Raw genomic sequence first — 25,542 nt, forward strand, 5'->3', positions numbered from 1 at the left:
GGCTCGCGGCCTCGCGCGAGAGCGGCCCGCGCGCCGCGTCCGGTCACGTGCGCGCGAGCTTCCCGGTGGAGCCGGCTCGGGCTCGGGATCTGGGAGCGGGGCCGAGATGCGCGTGAAGATACTGAGCCGTAACCCCGACGACTACGTGCGCGAGACCAAGTTGGACCTGCAGCGCGGTGAGCGGGACGCCCGGAGCGGGGCTCGGGTCGTGTCGGCCCGGCCGGAAGGGCTGAGGCGGCGGCGGAGGGAAGGAGGGAGGGAAGGAGGAAGGACAGGAAGGATGGCAGGCGCTCGTGCGCCCGCCGGCCGCGATCCGCGCAGCCTCTGGCGGGCCGTGGGCTGCCCTCGCTCCCTCCGTCCCTCCCGTCGTAGGGAGTTTTTCTCCGCAGTGCCGGTCCTGGGCGGCGATTTTCGTGCAGTGCCCATCTGCGGAGAAGAACTTCCTTGGCCGTACCCCGGGGCCGGGCGGCGGCCGACAGTGGCATCTCGGGGTCAGAGCCGGAGTGTGGAGTAGGGCTTTATTACCACTCTGGTACTCCGAGATTACATTCAGTATTACCGAAATTACTTTTAACAGTTTGTTGCACTTACTGCTGTTTCGGTCGCGTTGTGCTTTTTGCATATCCTTTACTAAAACTGACAAAAATCGTTAGATTTTACACATAGAATCACAGAGTCGCTACAGGCCCTGCTAAGGAGTCCCTCCCCAGCTTTCTTGTAGGCCCTCTTTGAGTACTGAAAGGCCACCATAAGGTCTCCTTAGAGCCTTCTCCAGACTGAACAGCCCCAGCTCTCACAGACTTTTCTCATAGGAGAGGTGCTTCATCCCTCTGATCATCTTTGTGTCCCTCTTCTGGACCTGCTCCAACATGAGTTTTTAATGTGTGTGTTCCTCTTATTGCAGTTCCAAGGAACTATGACCCTGCATTGCATCCATTTGAGGTTCCGCGAGAATACACAAGAGCTCTGAATGCAACAAAGCTAGAGCGTGTGTTTGCAAAACCCTTTCTCAGCTCACTTGATGGCCACAGAGATGGAGTTAATTGCATGGCCAAACATCCAAAAAGTTTGTCTACAGTGCTGTCTGGAGCATGTGATGGAGAGGTAAGCTTACAAACCACAACAAACGAGGTACCTTTCTTCCTTATTTTCTATTTTCTTTCTCACTGGTGTTTTGTTTGGTTGTTTTTGTTCCACTTTACTCTTCTTTTATGTCTTTGTTCAGCATAATTTACCTTCACTCAGGAGATTCAGATTTCCCAGTCTGGGGCAGTGTTTCCCAAACTGCGGGTTGTAATCTTCCAGCACACCAAGGCAGAAGCTTTCAGCTGTGCATCAGTGAGCAGAGAGTGTGCCATTCAGTTCCTCAGGATGGAACAGTGAATGTTAATTTATACATTCCATAGTGATTGCTTTTTGCTGCCCACATGATCCCCCTCCTTCCCTTGAAGAAGTTAAACTACTGCAGATTAAGAGATTGCATGAAGTCAGATGAGCTAGGGGGAAGGGGCACACAACCAAAAACTTTTTTGAATACTATTTTATCATATTGCCTAAGAAAGCTAACCTTATATTTGTTTGATTATTTTTCATAGCAAGAAAAAAAAAGCCCAAGGACACTTTAGTTAGCGAAATCTGGAGTTGTAGAAAAAACTAACCTGTCTTCTCTGTCTTTTCTCACTGTTACGGTGTTCATTTGGTGGTGCTTGTATAATTTAAAGGTGTCTTCTGGGTCGCAGGTTTCTTCCTGCTTTTTATAGAAAGTGTGTATGTCATGCACTAGTGTAAGAGTGATTTACCTTTTTAAAGAGAAGGGGAACCAATTTATATAAAACTTTAGCCAGATTTCTTATCTCCTGATAGAGTGAATAAAGTACTGGGTGCTATAAATACCTACAAATATTAAAACTGACCTCTATTTCTTTTTTTTTTTTAATTAGCCCAAATACTTTGAAACCAAAACCTCTCTGAGGGGTGGACATCTGTATAGAGTGTAGTACAGCAATTGGACTGAAAACATTCTGTTTGTTCCAAAGGCTATTTCCTTGTGCTTTTGTCTACTGAGTCTTTTTTCCCCCTTAATTTATGATTGCTGCTTTTTTAGCAAGAATTCTAGTTCGAAAATAGGAGAATACAAAATGCAGAAGGTGTACAGCTTAGGTGGGGGAAAGGGGAAAGAAGGAGAGAGCCTCACTTTTTTTTTTTTTCCAAGAAGGGAATAATAAGTGGTTTTTTACATTATGAAGTTTGACCATTGTTCAAGCCAGCCGTGCCATTTCATTACCTTGTATTTGAATTGTGAACTGCAGTGGTGAGCTGTAGAAGGCTTACAGAATATTTACCTCTCTGTTTTTAACAGGTTAAAATTTGGAACTTGACCAGGCGACAGTGCATTCGTACTATCCAAGCCCATGAAGGCTTTGTTCGAGGCATGTGTGCCCGTTTCTGTGGCACGTCATTCTTCACGGTAAGCACAGCGTGTCTCCTTAGTACAGTGCAGCCGTACAGAGTGCCTGTTCACCATCTGTTTTCCACTGAGAAACTTGCTCCCTGCCATACAATCTTTAAATATTGTATGAATACGCTTATTAAATTTGTCAGTGAACCTGACAGTTCTATTTATGATAAAATTGTTTCTGTGATACGGATACTATTCAAGACAATTGAAAGGATAGAGACCAGAAAATAGCTAGCAGATGGTCGTGTAATTAAAACTTGAATAAACTACTTCTCATTAAAGTAGTAAATAGATTATGTTCATTGAAAGACATAGAAAAGTGTAAAAAGTTAACCATTTGCATATACTATGATTAAAGATAATCTGATTGAGTCAAGATCACTCCATGTGAATTAAGCTTTATTAACTGAAATCAATCCCAGCAGGTTCAGTTGCATGTAAACGGTCTGGAAATAGTATGTCCTCCTGTTTACATTAAAACAGTTCTAAGATGACACAATAAGAAGAACTGTTTTTAAAATCTAGAGTGCCCCGAGATTTTGTTTCTTTTGAACTGGGTATAGAAGAGCCATTTTCACTAGAGGATATTTATCTTTTCTGAAGTATATGCCGGGTCACAAGGACAGTAGTTAGGATATAGGGGAAGTCATAGTAAAAAATTCCAAGTGGCATCAGATTAGAATCCCCTTTTGACAATCCCTCTGCCTGAAAATTGAGGGAGGGAGAGAAGAAACAGTAGTACTGCACTCAGGAAAGAAAGTTAAACTTGTAGACCTAACGTTTTTTTAGGCCTTTTTGCGCAATCCAGGTCACTGCACAGCCATGCAAAAGCTTGTGCTGGCATTAGTGCAAGAGGTAGAATGGCATTTGAAACAGGCAGCTGAGCAACTGAGGTGGAAAGTGCCTTTTAACTGTTTACATGCTCATCAAAGTGACTTCAAGAAAGTGCTTTGCAGTTTAAGGTGCCAGTTGATTAAGAATCGTAAAATGTGTCTTTTGGAAAATAGTCACCACTCCAACTCACCTTTTGCCTATTCAACCCTGGAAATATTTGTTTTGGAAAAGCTTTGTGAATGAGGATAGACAGTTGAATAGGTGGTGGTAGGAAACAGTGACAAACTGGAAATCAGTCACCTGCTTTCACAAGCAGACAGATCCCCAGAAAATCTCTGAGCAGCAGCCACTGTGGAAGCCAGCCCCCACCTCCCCTTTCTGCTTCCACTGTCCCAGTTTTTATTGCTGAGCATGATGTTCTGTGGTAAGGAATACTCCTTTGGCCAATTCAGGACAGCTGTCACACCTGTGTCCCCCCCAGTCTGTTGCCCACACTGAGCCTGTTTGCTGGTGGGGGAGGCGGGGGTGATGACTGACCCAGTGAGAGCAGAGGGAAATGCTCTGTGCCGTGCAAACACTGTTCAGCAATAGCCAAGACTTTGGTGCTTTATCAGCACTGTTTTAGCCACACACCCAAACCACAGTGCCAGATGGGCTACTATGAAGAATGTTAACTCCACTCCAGCCAGACCATGTACATGTTTCTAGCAAAATCTTATGACCAGGAAGGCTAATCTGCAGCTTGGAAGTATAAAACAGAACAGTGACAGGTAGGAGAAAGCACCTGTGTATATCATAGAACATTCTCTTTGAAAGGCTGCCTGTATTTAATTGCAAAGCACATCTAGCAAAATAAACACAATATATTTACATAAAACTGTACATGCTTTCTCCAATATTTCCAGGTTGGTGATGACAAAACTGTGAAGCAGTGGAAAATAGAGAGCCCGGAATATGGAGAAGAAGAAGAACCTATTCATACAATTCTTGGAAAGGTAGTGAATATGAGTTTTGATTTTCCTACATCTCTTCTTTTGAATTAAGTTTGAACCAATTCTTATCTAGCTTTTGGAGGAGAGAGATATAGTTTGATATTACCTGTTATCTTAAGGGTTGTAAGGTGATGGCATCAAATTTTTTTATTACATTTATTTTACGTGTAACCAGAAAGGAATATCTCAAATGCCATCAGAGATGCTGAGCTCTGTCTCTGCTAATCATCCCTCTCCTGCAAACTGGTCAGATCTTTCTGTAGTCTCTTTCTCTTCAGGGCTTAATCTGCATTAAATTTCTTTTCATGGCAGTACCTTGCAGCCATTCAATACAAAATACTAACTTTATGTCTTTCTTTTTGACAAAAGCAGAGGAAAAATATATACTTTGGCACTTTCAATTTACGATCAGCTTATTTTAGAAAAAAAATTAAATACTTTTTGTAAATAGATAGTTTGAAACTCTTTAGTTGTAATGTCTTTGGAATCCATTCAGGTCCCCATTGAAAATTCATAGTCGTACCCTTAACATTTCCATTTGCTTGAAAGTCAACCAGGACTTTGTAAATGTACTTTTAATGCCAGCTCCATTGTAAATTAACAAGAAATGCATGCATGCACCTTAAATGAAAAAGAAAACTTGGCTACTGGTAGAGGCACATCTGATAAGACTTAGTTTCTTCTTTCATTGGTGGCTTGATTTTCAGTAATATAAATGAATAAAAACATGGGAGACTCCATATGCAATGATTTGTTGATCTTTTTGGTAACAGAACATACTTGCGTATTTATACTTACAATTGGTTTTGTAAATTTTTGCTTTTTTGTTTTTTTTTTCTTTAAAGACAGTGTATACAGGAATTGATCACCACTGGAAGGAACCTGTTTTTGCCACCTGTGGCCATCAAGTAGACATTTGGGATGAACAAAGGACAAGTCCCAAGTGTTCTTTGACTTGGGGTTTTGATAGCATTAGCAGTGTAAAATTTAATCCCATTGAGGTAATGTTTATGTTATATATTGGAAATCAGTATTTTTCTTGAGCAGTATAAGATCTAAACTCTATTTACATCATCTTGATTTTTTTTTCCAAATTTAGATTTTGATATATGTTTTAACAGATTATTTGTGGGGGGTATACATAGATTTTTATGGCTATACTGATTTGGAATGTAGTACTGTATGTTTTTATATTTTTGTATTTTATCTCTCTTAGTCAGGGAGAGCAGAAACAAAAGCAGAGCAGTCTCCATTCTACCCACAGCAATACAGATCTGGTACCTCAGTCATGCAGTGTAGGAGTTATGTGGCTGTGGAGCTGTTACCTGTTCCAGTATTGTACTATCTGTGACTGAGACTTCTCACCCTCTCCTTGGCAAAACAATTGCATTTGATCTTTTACAGCACTTCCTGTTACATCTCTTGACTGGACTGTGTTCGTAGCTTAAGTGTTTATGAGGAATTGCTTGTTAGTTCTAAAGTAGAGGGCACTGGGTGGATTCTGAATCTTACAGGGAAAGCTATTTAAAATGTTTGTGCTGGATAATCAGCTGCACAGAAAAAATGATGAATGTATTCCCTTGACTGAAAAAGAAACCGTTTGACTACCAACTATGTGAAATAGCTTAGGTATTTAATTTTAGCTGTTAACTACACTCTAGAAGCATTCAAAGACCATACACACTGGTTTTCTTTTTCTTTTTTTTTTTTTTTTAGACATACCTTTTGGGAAGCTGTGCTTCTGACAGAAATATTGTGCTATATGATATGAGAAAATCAACTCCATTAAAGAAGGTAATATTTTTCTTTTTAAGAATAATTAATGGCACTAATGATAATAGTGGATATGTTAATAGCCTATAACTGTTGATGGCAATAGAGAAAAGGATGCTCTGAGCGGTGAGTTCATTCAGTTTTCATTGTCTGAGTCTTCTGAGTTTAAATTAATGTTGGGATTGAAACAATACAGAGTTAGAAGGGCCCTTTTCTGCATTCAGACAGGCTGTCATGCTCACTCTGTTGTAATTCTTGATCAAGTGCCTGACCTGACAGCAATTTCACAATAAGAACTTTATGTTCCTGTATTGCATTCTGTCTGTGTATGTGTGGGTTTTTTTAAATTTTTTTTTCTCCTCCTTGCCAGAAGGAAGCAAGGTATCTTCTATGGCATTTCCTTTCCACCACTGGAGAGCCTTGCTCTGCATTTGAAAAGGTGTTTTTCCTTTGCAGGGAGATAAACTCTCCCCTATGCACCTACCATAAATATTCAGAAATCCTTTACAGTGTAATCAGAATTGTATCTATATGTGGAACATACTGATGATGTGAAGATTCCTGTTTAACAGAATGTATGTATTTATTTTAAACAAGAAGCCGGTAATTCATACGCACATATTAAACCTCAATCAATTTCATTATTGAGCCTCTGAACTGTTTTAACAATATTCTTCTTGAAATATGTTATTCTGGCTTGTGAATATACATTCAACATCCTTCTGTGCTGCATACTTTCTGAAATGACATTGATCACTAGAACACTGTAATGGTACTTAGTTATAAAATAGGAATGTTGTTGGCATAACAGTATTTCTTTGTCTCCCTGTGCCCCAGCAATTTTTAATAAAGTAAAAATTTATAAACACTGAGACAGTGTTTATAAAAACTTGTCAGTGATGCCAGTTGGAGACCTGAATGTTGACATGAACGCAGCCAATTCTGTAAAGCTGCAGTTACAAACTCAGAGGATGCAGTTTGAGCCTTTGTGAACTAAGTTCTAATCTAACAGAATTTTACATATGTATATATGCTAAAGATATAAAACTCTACATACACCTGCATAATTGCTTGTATGTATATGTGTATCTCATGTAAGCAGTGTGCTCGGGTGCATTTCCTGCTATGGGAGTAAAACACTGATGAGTACTTCCTTGCATCCATGGATACAGTAATGGGTTTTCTCCTGGAATAGAGATGATTCTCCTGTGGAGTGGAAGTGAAATGTCCATTTCTGTATTGAGAGCTAAGAGCTCTGTAACTCTAAGAGAAGGGTGCTTCTTATTAGAGGTACCTTACTTCTGTACAGGCACTTGTTTCCAGCACTGCTGCGTTCTTGGGGTTTGATCAGCAAAGCAGTTGGGATTCAGTGGGAGTCCCTTCATTAATGGCAATAGGAATACAACTTCCCACATCATGAAGTGGTAGCTCTCTTGCCCATTTGTCCTGTCTATGGGTTTCAAAGCCTTAAGTTTCAAAGAGGGAGGGATAAGATGGTGAGATGCTGCCTAAGTGCAAAGTACGAACTAGTCTAAAAAAGCTGGGAAAAGATGAAGGAAAACAATTCTGTTGAAAAACAAGAGGAAGATTTTTACACTTTTACACAAGAGGAAGATTGGTACACTTTAAAAGTCATTTTTGTGCAACCTGTGGAAACAGGAAAGCTTAGGATATTTTAAAGATGGACTTTCGCTGACAGGAACTGTGCTTTCTCTTGCTTGCTGTATTCTTAGCTGTTCATTTCAACCAAATACCTTGTAGGTAGTAAAAGAAGACAGATTATTTTTTTGGGTGAGCAGGTTTTGTGTTAAAGTAGTCTTAACATCTCCAAGCTAAAGCTCTTAGTAAGCAAGTGTTCGTAGTTAAAATAAATAAACCAAGATAGCTAAATCTTCAGGGACTTCACAATTTTGGCTTGTCTTAATAAGGACTTACACTTACTCATTTCGTAAGAAGATCTACGGTAGATTAAAAGTAGTGTCAGAAGATGGCTCCACTACAGGTTTAGATAGTTCTGAAATGCCATTATTAATGTATTTACAGCAACTTAAATCACTTCCAACCCAGGTTGCCTTACATAATCCTAGAACTGTACAGAGAATCCGTTTCTTAGGCACTATTTTAATTCAAAAAGGTACTGCTGAAATGAACTGAATGCTTGTAAATGTCAGTGAAAAAATAGTGATGTGGAGCATGGACTGTGACCAAACTTGACTCCTTTTGAAAGAGCTGGATTTTTCAGCTATAGTGAAGTTATTTTGTGACATGATGGAAAATACTTATACATATAATGGGTTAACATTAATCGTGTGCTCATTTTGCAATGGTTGATAAACTTGTACAGGGAGGAATAAAGAACACTCCTTGATTAATAACTTCCCATATATGTGCAAGGTTTGTAACTAGAACAATATTGAAATCTTGAACAAATTCCAGTTGTCATATTACTGTACACATAGGGCTTTTCAGTGACCACTTTTTAAACTAGACATCACTTTAGACATCTGATGATTACATTCGGTTCTGAATGCACACAGTTTCTGAAAATGAGCAATGTTCTGCAGCACAGACTTTATAACAGGATAACGTCACCTAAGAAATGACTTATGAAGAAGTGAGAATTACGAGAATATGCACACACTCATAAGCTCACAGTCTTTTGGAGAGATGTTGGGTAGAGTCATTCCTGTAAGGGTTATAATTGTACAACTGTATTCTAAAATATGTATGTAAATGTATGGTGTTTGGTGTAGTAAGCCAAGAACAAAAATGAGTTTGGAGTACCATAGCACCAAACACCCAAATTTCAGGATCTTTAAGAAGGATTATAGCTGGCCTGGAGCACTGTAGAAAATCCTGTTTAGAGTTGTTCAGTGTGTTAATAAGTTGCTCTGTAATTACACATCCACTTTGTGTCAGGCATACTGTATAGTTTTTATTTTTAAATATGGCCAAAGCTGCTGTGTATGGTGTGTGCAATGACCTCCTCCCTGCCTTCCCTTCTCCTACAGAGGCCCAGCTGTTACTGCCACAGCTGTCCTCCAAGGTGGGGATGTCTGACATACAGCTTCTTAATGCCTCTTGTCTAGTCTGCAGTTAGCAAAGCAGAAGGGTCTTAGTCTGTTATCAGCTGCCCTCTTCCCACTTCAGGGCCAACTGGCCCCTTTGTTAGCCATATGCTTGCTAGCAGCAAGCAAATCTTATGAATGTGGAGTGAATGACTCAGTGCTGATACTGTGATAGTAGGGAGCAGATTTCAACACAGTAACTTTTGTATACACTGCTTGGCACTTCAACAAGAAATGGCAACTGTCCAGGAGAATTCATGAACTGCAATTTCAGAGATAAAATAAGGAAGGGATAGTAATAACTGGGAGAACATTAAAATGTTATAATTGCTTTGCAAATGCTGATTCACAGCTTCAATTAATGATTATATCCCTTGAAATAACCATTTAATTAGGCGTGTCTCTAGATTACTTAACCAAAGGTTCCTGTAAATATGATAGAGAAGGGAAATTTTTCAGAAGTTCCAGGTTTACTTGTAGACCACTAGTGCGTTGCCATGTTCAGTGACCTCTTAGAAGAATTCTAAGGTGATTAACGAGGAAAATTTAATGTCTGTGTAGCCCAAAGCAGTGGGCATATGATGAGGGACAGGAGGTTCTTGAGTTTGGATTCTAACACTGCTCAGGCAACATTCTGTCATGTCACTGTTTCTCTGGCATGGTTGTGTGTTTAGGAATTTGTCTCCGGTGGTGTATAGGAAGTTTTGAACTATAGTGAATATTTTACTGGTGTAACAAGGTAGCAATGTGTAAATATTTTTCAGGTTATCTTGAACATGAGGACAAATACACTGTGTTGGAACCCCATGGAAGCTTTTGTTTTTACTGCAGCAAATGAAGATTACAAGTAAGTGTGACCTTGCTTTTCAATACTTCTGGACATGTTACATTTTTAATCTGTGTCTTGGTGATTTATGAGCATGCTAAAATGAATTTTTAAAAGACTACTCTAAATTTGAATCACTTAATAGCCTAGAGAATTACAGGCTTACTGATTGTAAGAAATATGATTTGATAGTAGAATACCTTTTTTTCTGCATTTCAGTACTTGAGGGATAAAAAGCAGTGTAACTTAGAAAAAGTGTAGTTGAACCAATGCAAATGTAACTTGCAATGGGACCCAGAGAATAAGTACTATTAGTCCAGTCTGAGGCAATATACGTGTTTATTGTCTTGCTGGCTCTTGCAAAGCTTGATATATTGTACTGATCAGCTATTTTGATAAAAACATTTCTTAAAAAAAGAATTTAATCTTCTCTGAAACAGTTCTGGAGACTGCAATACTTATCCTTTCAATGTCTCGAAGCAGTTTTTTACTTTTGAACAATACTATTCATGTGAACAGCTAATCTGATATTGAAAAAGCTGTCTCTTCAAAACTAGGGCATTGCAAATGTGCTCCATATCCTCTTTTCCAGGAAGTTGGTGATCTAACAATAGATCACTGTTTTCTTCTAGAACATAGGAATTTTATCACTTAAGGCTGTTTTTCAAAGAAAATGTAGTCTGGCTCAGACCTTGAAAGCGGGTTTTATATTCAATGTGCTGTTTTTCTTGTGTTTGGGTTATGATATGATAAAGCCACTAGGCTACCTAATCTGTTTGAAAGTTTGGAGTTTTGTTTATAAATTTGCTTTTTAGTTGTTTTTCTGGTTTTTTGTTTGGTTGGTTTGGGGATTATTAATTTTTTTTTGGTCTTCCCCTTCCTAAACTAAAACCAATAGCTATTACTGTCAGGGGCAACTGTCGTCCTGCAGCCTAAAGCAGTTAATATGCAATGGCAAATGCATATATCAACATATATCAACACTTACACTTGCAAGTGTTCACTGATTATGTGGAACAGCAGTTTTGAATATGATGCTCCATACTTTCTCTTGAATTTAAAAGGAAAAGGCAACAGTTGCCGGTATACTATTCAGTAAGATACATTTAATTTCAGCTATGCATTCACTCGAATAAAGGAGGGTGAGAAACCTGCTGAGTTAAAAATTACAAGGAGTTCACAATATGAGAATATTTAGAAACCTTTCAGAAGTTTCCTCTGCAATATGGATCTATCCTTAAGTGTGTTTTATGTAAAATGTTCTATTTACTTAAGGAGTTTTTATGGTATTAAGCTGTTGATGTATTTATTTTAAAGCTTATATACTTTTGATATGCGCTATCTTGAATCACCTGTGATGGTGCATATGGATCATGTGTCTGCTGTTCTTGATGTGGATTATTCACCCACTGGGAAAGAATTTGTGTCTGCCAGCTTTGATAAGTCTATCCGCATTTTTCCTGTAGACAAAGGTCACAGCAGGTGAGTGGTTTTACACCTTTCTGTCTCGCTGTCATTCATTTCAGTGACTTCCCTCCCAAGTCTTCAAAACTATTAATTCATTCATTAACATCTTCTTTGGAGCATTCACTTCCTGTGAATGTTGAAATCTGACTCTTGATAGCTTGAAACCGGCAGGCCTTGTAGTTGATCTAATTTTGGAGTCTGTATCAAAAGTAGAACCACTCCACAGGTAGCAGTACTTATGCAGTATGGAATTAAAATTACAGTGGATTATTGTGCTTGGATGTAGTCATTTGTATTTTACCAAGGTGAATCCCATTTTATTTCCCTCTGTTCATCTTGAATGTTTTTAGATCACTTTGTACTGTATCTGTCACCACTTAGGTTTGCAGTGTATTACAGCATTGTAGCATTTGGTTTTCTAGGGATTGTCTTCATCCTATATGGATGATTACTAAAGACATTATGTAAATGTATTGCTGTATGAATTCCTGAGAATTAGTTTGGGACACTCTTGTGATCTGTTTCAGTGTGCTTACTACCTTTTATTCACATTTTGTTAACCAGGTTTTGATTCATATGACAGTGCTTTGAATAGAATTCATTTTGATTTAGTTTTCATGTAAGATTTCATAAGGCAGTATATTAAGTATTTTGCTGAAGTTCAGATTGAATATCTACTATGTCTCCATTATTTTTTATTTTTCTTTCAGTTTGATGAAAACTGAAGCAAGTTATCTGATCTGTGTGGTATCAAATGGTCTTCATAAACCTCCCTTCATTATTCTCTGTTGTCAGTTCTTCCTCCTTTTTCTCTTTTCTTAACTTTATTTTACTTCTACTTATCTACCTCTCTCCAACCTCAGTGCCCCAAAAGGTTTTTACTAGGTCAGGTTCTGCGTAGTTTGAGGGTGGAAATATTGAAATGTTGGTGAAGGAGTATATTTTTATTATTGATTGATGAAATTATGTATGCAATGTAACTGTGCTGCATTAAAGAGAGGGGCTGTTTACATTCCCTCTATATCTAATCTACAGATAGATTTCATCTTCTTTTTGTCTTGCAATAATATTTTAAATGTAAATAGGTAGTGCAGTTCCTTTGTAGGTTTGGTTTTTTTCAGATTCTTGCATTATTAAACAATATGGTTAGCAGCTCCTTTATATGGATTAATAATGTTCACAAAAGTGGTGATATGCAAAGCTAAAGCACATCACTGAGGGGAAGTTTGCAGACCCCATAGTGCAACAGTAAAAGGCTTTATTCCACGTTATAGCAGATTGTTGCCAAGACCTGTGGAAGGAATTTTACTCTTTATCCCCATTTTTTTCCCCTTTTGTGTGGTGGCCATAAATCTATTGAGGAGAAGCCTTACAAATGAAGAACTTTGCCTTGTATAGGCTGACTAGAGTGTTCTGGGACACACAAAATTCCTTAGAAGATGGACTTTTTCAGAATTACACACTTGATATTAATCTCATGGAATGGAGAAAAGTCTCTAAATAGATGTGATCCTACTTGGAAAACTGAGAGGGCAGTTAAGAGTATCTGTAAATAAGGATCCTGATGGTATTCCTGTTATGACTTCTGATCTCCTGCCAATACGAAAACTCCTAACTTCAATTGCTTTCTATTTTATTTTTAAATGAAAATTTAAATAATTAAATTCTTTAACCCTAAGAAATAAGATTTATTATCAAGTTGATTAAATTTAATAAATGCTTGGTAAACAGAACTGTATTTCTGTGTGAACTTTTAAATGACAGATCCAGGTTATTTGGCCATGTTTTGTGTTCTCCCTGTCTCTGAAAGTGATATTTAATAGCTTGTGATGACAGCAACAGGAGAGGCAAAGGCTGCAAATTCAGAGTAAGGAAGGGAAAAGTACTGAGTTCCCCAAACAGTGAAGAAAAGCTTTGTTATTGAGTCACATAGTAGAATGAAAGTAAACATAGAAATGCTTGTGAAAGTGCAGATGTGCACACACACCGTTAAACTCAACATCAGTGAAAAGCTGATGTATTTTCTGAAGGTACTTGTGCTCAGTCTTCAGCGTGGTTGTTCTTGTAGAGCATTGCTTGCTAGTGAATTACAAGAGGTGATTAAGCTTATTAAAGCTTATTAAGCTGATATATTGATTACTTTTGTTTTTCTCAAAACCTCTCCAATTAAATTCCAGTCTAGTTTTCCCACAGCTCTTGAATAGGTGTTGTTTTCATGTTTCCTTTACCGTATTGCTTGGTTTTTCCTTATAAAAATAACTGAGTAGAAGAAAGAGAACGGTCTATAAGCTGTAGTGCGTGTCTGATGCACTGAAGAAGTGGCTATTGGTGGTCAATAAGTAGGCCTTATTTTTCTTCACTTTCAGAATGCTAAAAAGTAGCTAAAATTACCAGAAAAGTGTACCTAGTCCTTTATTTTCATAGCAGAAATGAAAGAATAAATTTGTTTGATACATACTTAATGAAAATAAGATAAGAGTTTAATTTAATATTGGTTTAACTGTAGCATGCAGAAACGTTTTTCAACAGGTGTTAGCACTTGTCGAGCAGGAGAAATTCTGATTGGAAGAAATTAGAAAAGAAAGGAAGTCCATCTTTGGGCAAAGGAGGGAAATCACAATGAGGAGTAGCAAATCCATTGCCATATATCATAAATGGATAGGTGTTTATTTGCTGTTCTTTTTCTTATTCGTAATGGTGATGTCAGATTCTTTGGCACCTGTTTTTCTGCATTCCCATTCTGTAATATTCCCAATGCACATTAATCAAAATTATTTCAGGAACAGTATGGATATCATATTGTATACCTATGGCATGTTTTGCAAGAAGAGTTATTTTTTAACTATTTACTGTAGTTTCTATGAAAGCATTTATTTAAAAAGCATCTTATCCGAGATGGTCCTTTATCAGTCTGTTACACTTTACTGGAATCTCTATGTATAGAGAGATAAGATCAGCATAGTGTTAAAAAAGTCAGATTTTTTTTAAAAACAGCAGCAACAAAAAGTAAAAAAAAAATTTACCTTGCACAGAATGCTTTCTGCTATTTGAAAGGTAGTGTTGGTGGGAAGAGTGACAATAGCTCATTTTAAAATGTTTCTCTTTGCTTTAGGGAGGTATATCATACCAAACGAATGCAGCACGTCATCACTGTAAAATGGACTTCAGATAACAAGTATATTCTGTGTGGCTCAGATGAGATGAATATTCGCCTGTGGAAAGCCAATGCTTCTGAAAAACTGGGAGTGGTAAGAGTTGCATTTTGCTTTTTGTTATCACAAGATGTTTGGGGTTTTTTGTTGTTCTTACAGCTGGTTAACCTGTTCAGCCTTAAAAATCTTATTTCTAAAGGGAAACGGTAAAATTGTAGTTTGACATTTGTGTTTAATTTGCAGACTGACATGTGCAGTACAGCTCATTGCATTTACTGTGGTCTGTAGTAATAATTATGAAATTACATACCTCATTGTTACACAGGGTGACTTTTTTTGGTCTTGTTTAACAATAATCATCAGCTCGATCTAAACTAGAGTTGAGTTTTTAACCTGTGTGCTAAAGGTTAGGATTCATCCCTTTGCACTAGAGAAAAGGCAATAAATTCTGCTTTGCCATACTTAAGTAATTCTGTTGAAGTTTTGGGTTACTACGTTTAAAATTTTTGACTGGTATGTGATTGGTTCATATTTGTTCATGAAGTTGGTTTGTTCAAATAAAAAAAAAGATAAAAATTTTAAAAAATCATACTGTGATAAGCCCGTGCATTGTAAAATAAACCATTGGCACTGATGCATAGGTGAGATTGTCATTAGCCTGTATAACTCTCAGATACCAACTGGGCAAACTGGTGTGGTGTCTGAAGTCCACTGGATTCAATGTAAGTCTGTTTGGTTGAAGTGTCCCTAGCAGGAACAGACACCGGTCTAATTAAATAAGTCTTTTCAGTTACACTTGTTCAAATGTTTATGTATAGACAAAGCCAAAATCTTCCTTTATGGTTCCCAGCTGTATATATTCATCTGCACAGTTGGAAGTATTGAGTGACTGTGGGGAATGAATTTGATACTTTGCTGGGAGTGATCCCCTTATGTAGCTTCATATTGTTACAGTGTTTTGGAGGTGCTTACATTGCTTTTTCTGAGCCTATTGGCACAGCTGTCAGATAATGCCTGTGGGGATTTCTACTTGATCTTGTGAAAGATTGTGGGGAAAGGGAAGCTGTAATTCAGGGAAGAACACTGTGCAGTTAAGGGGACATCTATTGCATAGTTATGTCTAGGGCTGCTTGTGATTACCTGAAGCTCCATCAGCTTATAGTATCTGTAGGAGGGAAGTGGAGCAGAGCTGGGAGAGGTGGCAGGTGAATGGGAGTAGTAGAAGTACTTAGAGCTACTCTGTGGAATGGGACAGTTCATGGATTATTGTGCACTGTGAAGCACTGGATATGGAGTAGCATAGATAAAATAACATGTAAATCTTCAGCCATGACCCCACCATAGGTTTTGGGAAGTCCTGTTATTCTCATTTTTGCTATAGAGCTGTAGGTAAAAAACCCACAGCTTTGTGTACTGTGCAGTAATTGTGGTTACAAACTACTATTTAAGTTTGTAAATATGAATTTTTTTAAACGTGGTAACTTCTTTTTTTGAGAATACCTTTTTTTTTTTCCTCTTCTGTGTTGATTCTTGGGATTTTCCCATGTGGTCAAACACAAATATCAGTCCCATACTTGCTAATTCCAGGGGCTCCATAAAGCTCCTTAGAGACTTTACTTTTTGATTTAACTTTTTATGTTGAATTTGTTTAACCAGTGTGGGATTGGGGAGAAATTATTACCTGTTTTCCTTCTGTTGTATCCATATGCTCATGGCAACAAACTTTTCACCTGATTTTACAATATTAACTGAAACTTTCTCTGTTAATTCACTATATTCTTAGTGAGAGATTATGATCTCTAAGATGTTGTTCTGTAACAGAATTGTCTGGTAATCTTGATGTGCATCTTTACTCCATGCCCTCTGTGTGAAGGTCAAGTGGGTAAGAAAAATGTCAGAAATAACATTTTCATATAGAAGGGTTCCTGATATTTTCAGATGTGAACAAAAAATTCACTGTATTGACTACTAGATGGTATTGGCTCATTTTCTTATGAAAGACTGAGGATAATTGGCTCTGGGAAGTAATGGGCAAACCCACCTCCTTCTGCATTATAGAAATACTGTGTGCCAAAAGGACAACTAAACTATTGTTTAAGTATTCAGAATGTAGACTGGTAAACAACATTCTGCTGTTTTCTGCAGTATTTGCATCAGTGAAAACTGGCCATGGATGTGCCTAAAAAAGGCACTACTAATTGTGGCTATTGGCTGTTGGATGTGGTCTGCACATTAATACTTGTGTTCCTTGGCCTGACAGTGAATCCTACATAAAATAGCCTTTTTTGTTTTTCTGTAAGTTCAGTTTTGTCACTTCATATGCCTCTTGGAAGCTGTTGCTACAATTTGGTTCTGCTCTTGTGGGATCAGACCAAACAAGCTTTTGTAACATTCTGTGTGTAAGGGTGTGTAAGCATTTCTGTCAAAGCACTTTGGCTGTTGGCTCCCAAGAGAGCTAAATCAATATCTGTCTGTGACACAGGTCAAGTGACATGTGGTTTATTATTTGATTTTTTTTTTCCCTCCTGTTTTTCGAGTTAGTTTTTTTGGGATTCTTTTTTTGTGGGTTTGTTTGGGGTTTTTTTACTGTCAGAAGTGAAAGTCATCCCATCCTTTAGAATACAAAACTTGTCAAGGTATCTTAGAAAAAACACCCCACAACAACAAAAGACATCTTAAGAAAGCAAAATTATTTAGAAATACAGGAAGAACTTAAAAGGGACAATAGTGTATTATGTAGAAAAACTGCTCTCACTTCTCATGGAGAACATCAATGAACTTGTAAAGAATTACATTATAATGAGCAGAGGTAATGTTTCAGATCCCCGAATCTTGTGTGGAAGTGTGTTCAAGCATGAGGTTGCTGAAGCCTTGAATTTAGCAAGACATGGAATTTGAATGTCTGAAGCTACTATAGTTGTTAAAATTTTTTCTTTAGAAGCACTAAGAAATTTTATTTTTCAGCTATTTAGAGTAATTGTTGCTAATAGGACTCAAGAGTAGAATCCTCATGGCTTATCACAGTCTTGGATATACCTTGGAAATGTTTGGGTTCAGGCAACTGTGCCGTTCCTTGTTTGATCCAATCTGGTAGTTCCTGATATTCTTAACATTGCAATTGTTAATGCTATTTAGCAGGTTCCACTACTTTTCTTCAGTACCTGCTTCTTCTTTTTTTATAGGATTGATGTTCTTATCTTCACAGGCATGTGCTTGCTCCTTTTATAAGTGTCCAGTTCTTCCACAGTCTGTGGCTATTTTTTGAATGTTTTGAATATCCAGAGCTGAGCATTCAGTAATTCTGTCAGAAGTGTCAGAATATGTCTTAAATGCTTAGTTGCTTGGTCTGCTATTTTTCTTTGCTGAGAAGACTTGATTGAATGACTCATCCAAAGGTCACTGTATTTCTGATATAATGCTAAAATCTTGCAATACATTGTATTTTAAGATGGATATTTTTGGGCTCAGGATGAGTGGAAACCAACATCCTGAAAGAGAAAGAAAAATAGTAATCAAACCTTTTTTTTTCTTTGATGAGTACTTAGCCTTAGTTGTTTTTTAGCATTGCTGGGTTCCAGGGAAGTTATAGTGAACATACAGTACTCATGTTGTGGCTGGTGAACATTTATCCAGTTGGAAAGTTGTACTTTCTGAACCGTGGCTGTCCAAGCACTCATCAGTTCTGACATGCATGTTGTCTTTTGGGTTTTAATTTATTTGGCACTGCACTCATTATTCAAAATCATTGAAACATGAAAGAAAGAATAAAAGTCTCTTGAGGAGCCAGAGGCATCTTGTGTCTCTACACCACTGACAATTGAACCTGCATGGGTTTTGCATAGGGGTAACAAAACCCAGATCTCTCTGTTGGAGATACTGCAGAAGTTGCTTTAAAATAATTTGCAATATTTAGTTTTTAATAAAAATTGATTAATTGACAAATATGTATTATTAAATAGGACTTAACAGGTGTTATTTTTAAAGCAGTAAACATCTATCTCTGCATGTCCAGAAGCAAAAGACTCAATTAAACAAGACTTTTGAGAAACTGCAGACTGTTCAAATACTGTACATAAAATATGGCTTGTTAAGTATGTTTGAGGCTTTTTTACCTGTGCTCTTGAAAAAGTTTGGGATTTCTGAAAGGTAAATGATTTTGACTTTTGATGAAAAGAGGAAAATAGAACCTCAATTGAATGAAAAGGCTGGAAAAGCAGCAGTAATAGAGTAGACTTCCATTAATAGTGTACAATTAATGTAATTAATAGAAAGAAAGATAAATTAGATAAAAGGATAGATTAGAAAAGATATATTAGGGGTTTTTTAATTATAGCGAAAACAATGAACCATCAGTAAAACTTTTAAAAGCTGTATTGCTCTTCAGTCTACTGACACACTAAAAAAGAAATTATACCCACAGTTCTTAGCGTATAAATGCTTAGTAACATTACCTCAGAGAGTTACAACTGCAAAATTTGGCTGTGTTACAATTCTGAATTAAAACAGAGCACCGGACAATTGAATAAGATAATCTTCTGCTTAGTATTTCAGTAAAACTAGTGCTGAGCACAGTGCTAGTGGAGCATAGGTTTGCTGCTTTCTTACAAGATGCAGAAATAACAGATTTGAGTAAAGTTCGAAAGAGAGGAGGAAGTGCAGTTACGAGTCTTGGTTTTGATCTAGCAAAGTGCATTAGCAGCAGCACATCAAAACTGTCTGAAGTAATTGTTTATCCTTTCGGTCTGGTTCTAGTATTTCCATTTTCTGAGGTAATGCTGATAACAAGCAGTACCAGATACTGTGTGACATGGCATTCTTTTCATAGTGATTTTGGGCTTGTGATTGATTCAGTGTACCTGTAACTTCAGCCCTTTAGCTATGATTTTGTGCTCTTAACATCCACATTGCCTTACATTACCTTTCTTTTTTTATTTTTGTCATCCATTTAGGTGTAAAGAAGCCAAAATTTTTTGGTTCAGGAAACAGTGAATAATAAACTTAATGGCAACAGATTTAGAAAGGTGTTTTCAGCAGAGCAATGGAAAAATAAATGAAGAGAAGCTATGGTTTAGAAAACTGTTGGGATATGTTTCGATTCTAAAAATATATTACATCAGTGCTCTTGCCTGCCCTAATCTAGAAGGGCAACCTGAAGAGGACTGATAAACATTAATTTCATATTCTTATGCTGAATTATGGAAGTCTAACAGCATGGAGTTTTAAATACTGCACAGTACAAATACAGCTCTTTTGAAAAGGATAATTTTTTTTTTTAAAGGTGGTTTTAGCTCTTCAATCAGGGCTCTGGAAAAATGCTTACCTTCCATTTAGATGTGAAAAATAACCAGCCTCCATCATCAGGAGGGAGGAGAGAGACATGGGCAGTTTATTAGAGGAGGCATTTTCCTATTGCTGGCAACTTGGTTGCATTTAAAGATTTCTTTTTCTCCCTTTTTCACTCTAGGTATTCACTGTGAAGTGGCACAAATCAGTTCTCTTTCTGCCACATAATTTTTACTTTCCTCATGTAGGAAGGAAGTTGCACATTCACTTAAGTATGTATGAAATTGAATGTATGGAAAAAAGAGTCATATGTCATCTTTGAGCATGTCTCATGATGTCATATAAATCCCAATTTATTATATTATACAGTGTTCTAGTCCCTATAAATAAAATCTCTACTCCTGCTAAATCATGCCGTGCATCTTCTCCAGCCCAAAACAGAATGGGGAGTAATGCTGTTCTCTTCAGCTGTTCACATTGACCTTTGTAAAATGACTTGCAAGAGAGAGGTTGGAATTCAGTGGATTATTGCAGTCTGATTTCTTAGCTAGCTGCTATCTCCCATAAACAGAAACTTGTCATTACTGCAAAATTTTAATTTTCTTTTACCATCGTATAGATGAGGGTGCATTTAGCACAGCCTGGTTTTTTTGTCCACTGGCATTTGATAGTTGGATGGAAAGTCACCAACTGTGTGCCTTTTTGTATACCACACTGCACACAGAAATGGAGTCAGACTCAACGACCTCTTGATCTATATTACCTTTTTAAATAAGATAGCCTGGATTTATCTTTAATTTACAGATTCACCTCTTGTCTGTAGAATCATCAAGGTTATACTAAATCGGCAGCAATTTGCTTTTCTTAAATTAAAGGAAAATCATTGCATTTAATTAAAATAAAAGCCCTTTAATTTGGATTACGTTGGCAGTTTTCTGCAGAGTGGGAACACCTGGGATTTATTAAGAGTGAACCAGCTATTCAGGTTGGCTTGCTAGAAGGAATTTCAGTAAAAAGCAGAGGGTGTAGCTTTAGTGGGTTAGGGTTGTAAAATTTACTCTGTTTCACTTCGAGAGGTCACAAAAATATAAGTAAAGCAAAAAGATTTGGGTTTTCCGAACAAGAGGGTAGAGTGAAACAGAGGTTAAGAGCATTATGTATCTCTGATGCCTGAATAAGAATTTTTTGAGCAATGAGCAACTCTGCATATGGTACCTGGTTTCTTTATTGTCCCAAATGAGAAACTCCATTGCTATATATTTTATCAATACTTGCTTTCAGACCATTTATGGTATTCCAAACCAAAATCTTCTGAGCATGATATTTATTTTTTCAGAATTCATTAAATATTTTAACAGAAGTCACTTATAAAAGTGGTCTCCAGAGTGGAGAATAAATAGCCAACTGCTGATTTCAAAGGGGAAAAACACATTCCATTTATAATGTAGGTGGAATTTCCAAACTTTCTGTGTGTAATAAAGTTGTTGGTTTTGTTACTGCTTTTTTTCTCTTAGCATCTGAAACTTGGGTTCTGTCTTTTCTTGAAAATGAGAAATTAGTGAAACTGAGTCATTTTCAAAGCTGAATAAATAAAAAGTTGTCTGAGTTTTTAGTATTTTAGGTGCAGATGGTAGTGTGTGAAATAAATGTGAGAGGGCAAAAGACTTGTTCCACAGCTAGTTTGAAAATGTGTCTGAAACATTGGAGCTATAGAGCGTATTTTGGGCAGGAGGGTAGGAAAAAAAGAGAGTGGGATTATCATCTGTTAATATTTAATATTAACAGATTTTATGTTTATGTGAAAATTCACTAGACTGAAATGCAGCTGAAATTCCTAGAGATCTGAGCAAATCCGAAATACGTAGAGACTGATATTCCTCATGAAGCAGTGAATGCTTTAGGCAAATATACAGCACACACATATTTTTTTCCTTTCGATAAATAAGTATTAGGACCCAAGAAAAAATGCCTAGTTGAAAAAAAATAATATTCTGTAGGTTGGTTGTCAGGAGAAGGCGTTTTTCACTTCCAGGGTTGTTAATGGTGGCTCAGACATAATTTTGAACATGGATAAAAGATTAGTCTTTTGTGGCAGTACTGGCTCACCTGAATTTCATATGTTTGTGCCACTAAGATTTTTTTAGCAGCTTGATGAAAGTGGGAACTCCCGGGTGTCATAAAGTGAAGCTAATACTTGAAATCTGATGTGTGCACCGTGCTTCCTCAGGGATCAAGGTGCTGGGTAAGATTTAGGCCACCTAAAAAGATGTCGGTAAAGCTGTTCATTAAGGCAGTTCATTTACAGCATTTGTACTTGAACTGGCTAGTGATTAAAATGCCTGCAAATCTTTGTTTTACAGGTAAAGTTGATCATCTGAGATTAGGAAAGACTGATCAATGAGCTTTTACTGTCTCCTATTTATATTCCCTCCTGTTTTTCTACAGCACATTAAAATCTGATTTTCAGGAGTTAAATTTGGTTACTTCACTCAACTTTGAAACTGTGAATAAACTTTTGCGTTTGAGCATTGGGATATTGTTGGAATTTTAGTTTTTTTTAATATTTCCCTACCCTAACTCTGAAGATCCTGTGGTTACAACCATTTGCTAGAAGGAAGCCACTTGAATTAAAAGTTAAAAAGATTGACAGTTAAATCCCTGTTCTTTCATAAGGTGCTTGTCTGTGTTTTCGCTGTAGCTTGCACCGCGAGAGAAGGCAGCAATGAATTACAATCAGAAGCTGAAGGAGAAGTTCCAGTTTCACCCCCAGATCAGGCGCATCGCTCAGCACCGGCACTTGCCCAAGAGCATATATTGCCAAATCAAGGAGCAGCGCATCATGAGGGAGGCTCGTCGGCGAAAGTATGTCATCCTCTTCTGGATTTGTTTTCTCTTCATCTTAAACCATGCAGCACTGCAGTGCTGCTGCAGCAGCAATGGATGGGAATGATAGAGATACCATGTGGGAGGAAGGAGTATGAGCTACTTTTAACATCTGAACGAGTGATCACGAACTACTGGGTTGATTATAAGGAAAATGCTTTGTTTAGCATGACGTGATGCCACATGGCAATGGAAGCAGAATGGACTGTGTTTGGTGTGGCGGGTTTTTTGGTTTTGTTTGGTTTTTTGTGGGTCTGTGTTGTTTTGGGTTTTTTGTATAATGTGAGACTCCATGATGATTGTTTGCTGTCACCTAGATCATTGCCATATTGGAATTTCTAGGAGCAGGAGGTGGCATGCTTTGCTGTAGCCAAAGCTAAGCTTAGAAGTGGGTTTTAGTCATCTTTATCTGCTGAAAGACTCTACAGACTTGAGCAGCCAATTCTATCGCATGAAAATCAAGCTGAGTTCCCAAGAAAAGGCTTGATTTGAAACTTTTCTAAATTAGCCAACTTTAAAGTTACTTTTAAAAGGAACAGTATTTGTTCTTGAAATAGGAATACGTGGCTAGTGATTGATAAAAGAAGAGCAGTTCTTTTCTTTTTCACTTGTAGGATGTCTCCATTAATACCTTGAGGAGGAAGCTGTTATTTGTTTAACATTTGTGCTGACTACTGAATTTCATTTTTCTGTTTTATTTTTGTTTCTAGGGAACTGAATCGTCGCAAGCACAGCAAACCGGGATCTGTGCCATTTGTGTCAGAGAGGAAGAAACATATTGTGGCGGTAGTGAAATAATTGTTTTCTCATGTACAAAATGTCACAATGAAAGAAAAATGTCACTATTGAATGAATACACTGTACAAAATATGATGGACGTTGGTAAGACAGCATATGGCTCCAGGAACGTGGCTTTTCTTCAGCTTTATACATCCTCCGACTTCTGAAGTCATCATCTGCTTTGGGTACTTCTGAGAATTAGCACTGTAATCTTTCATTGCCATTTGTCTGTCTGACGTTACTGCCACAACACTGTGTATTGCAGTGGAGTTTGACCCTTTTGATACAAGCAGATAACTTGGTGGAGAATGTCTGTAGTTCCTGTCTTATTCCTTGGTACTGTTACTACAAAAAAAGTATGAAATAGATTCTTATTTATCAAAGCAAAAAACCCCTTGTTCCAAACAGAGTTATAAAATTGATTCTCCTTATGCTGTCTGGTTTTTAATTTTTATTCAAACAAATTTAATAAAGAAAACAAGTGACCTTAAGGCAATGGACTAGATCTTGATTATTCCAACTTAACAAATATCCTGCATTATACTTCTTACATACAATATATTATCTTTCTTTTATCCAAAAGGAATTTCTTAGTATTTTCTGACATCTGTAAACATAATTTTGTTCTGTCTTCTTAACTGTTGTTATATAACTTGACAAAACTTCACACTGTTAAGTTCCTAAAATTGACAATGACGTAGTTGAATAATTTTTTCTCTTTAACTTATTTAAAATTTCTAAAATCTGGATGAAAGATAACATAAATTGTATAAACCACAGAAACTTCTTTAGATGAGATTTATCATAAACCTTCTATTTTAAATTTATAGAAGAAAAACAGAAGTTTCATGCTTCACAAGGTAGGTACCTGTAGCCCAAACTTCCTCTACTGTTTGTCTGGGAAATGTTCTGCTTCTCTTCCTGTGGGATAAACTTAACCTTTTACTGAAGATACTAAGGTGATCAGAAAATGATGCTGGAATTCAACTAGGCTTTCTAGGATGAAAGCTTCTCTTTCAGACAGATGAGATATGTAATAACAATAATTTTGCTTAACATCTTTTGTACAAAAGGATCTTCTTTAGCCTTTGCACTACGGTGCAGTCTGTAACAACACTCTCCCCACCCTGAGTTTATGCACAAAAAATAATTAAAATTATAATAAACTTTATACTTTTAAACTTTTTTTTTTTAGTATGGAAATTAAACACTTTGAGCACTTTCCTTCCTGTAGTATCCTGTTCAGTGTATCTACTGACACTAATCCATATGCATTTCTAGTTCTTACTCTTTCAGTTGTCTCTTGCAGTACTGTTTGGGCAAGATTCCTGAATCATCATAGCAAAATTATGGCTCTTTGGTGATAAGAGGCCATAATGTATCTTTTACTCTCTGGACCACTTACCTTATGGGATGATGCAGGAAGAGAAGGAAATATGAAGAGCTATAAGTAGGATGATGGGAAGGAGTGGAACAGATCAGGGAATAGACTGATGCTGGCTGTGTGCCTGTTGTACTAATATAGTGCACTCTGTGCCAAATACAGTTTATTTCCTTCCTAAAATACTGAAAAAATTGAGGGAGAATATATGGTCCAAAGTATGGCTTGTGACACAGCTGTAGTCAAGTCTTGCACAATTTGCAAAACCAGACTAATCTTCTAAAATGTGATTAAAAATTTTCAACCTTGTCAGTTTAGCTTGAGTTGAAGTAGTTGGTTCTTGATTTGTTGAGTCATGATACCTCTGGTTTGAGCAAGTCCTGTTGCTTGGAATTTATGAGCTTTGGTGCAGAACTCTGAATGTGACGAGAGCTTTCATTTCCAAGGTTTGGTTATGGTGTGGTGTTGATGTGAGCAGTATGGCATGAGCTATGGCCAAAGGATCTCATTATGCTCCAAGACCTTTTTTGCACAGTTGCTTTCAGACAGGACCCAAGTGGTGCAACTCAGAGGAGCAGGGTTGGCTAAAAATTGCTAGAAGGGTTGTAACAGCATGCTGAAAAAAAGGAATTTTAAAGTTAGGAG

General features: G+C 37.3%; 1 protein-coding gene across 1 annotated transcript; it reads left to right on the forward strand.

Moving 5' to 3' along the window:
* Positions 1-10: 10 nt before the first annotated feature.
* Positions 11-24,689, forward strand: DCAF13 (DDB1 and CUL4 associated factor 13). The gene is made up of 11 exons (XM_051785180.1): positions 11-176; positions 905-1,104; positions 2,360-2,467; positions 4,198-4,287; positions 5,130-5,285; positions 6,001-6,078; positions 9,890-9,972; positions 11,269-11,433; positions 14,531-14,666; positions 22,552-22,715; positions 23,447-24,689. The coding sequence occupies exons 1-11, from the start codon at positions 107-109 to the stop codon at positions 23,532-23,534; spliced, it is 1,338 nt and encodes a 445-aa protein (XP_051641140.1). The 5' UTR covers positions 11-106; the 3' UTR covers positions 23,535-24,689.
* The last annotated feature ends 853 nt before the right edge of the window (positions 24,690-25,542 follow it).

This window comes from Manacus candei, unplaced genomic scaffold (genome assembly GCF_025592945.1).
Source record: "Manacus candei isolate 608988 ecotype Guabito, Panama unplaced genomic scaffold, ASM2559294v1 h1tg000019l, whole genome shotgun sequence".
In the NCBI taxonomy this organism is placed as follows: domain Eukaryota; kingdom Metazoa; phylum Chordata; class Aves; order Passeriformes; family Pipridae; genus Manacus; species Manacus candei.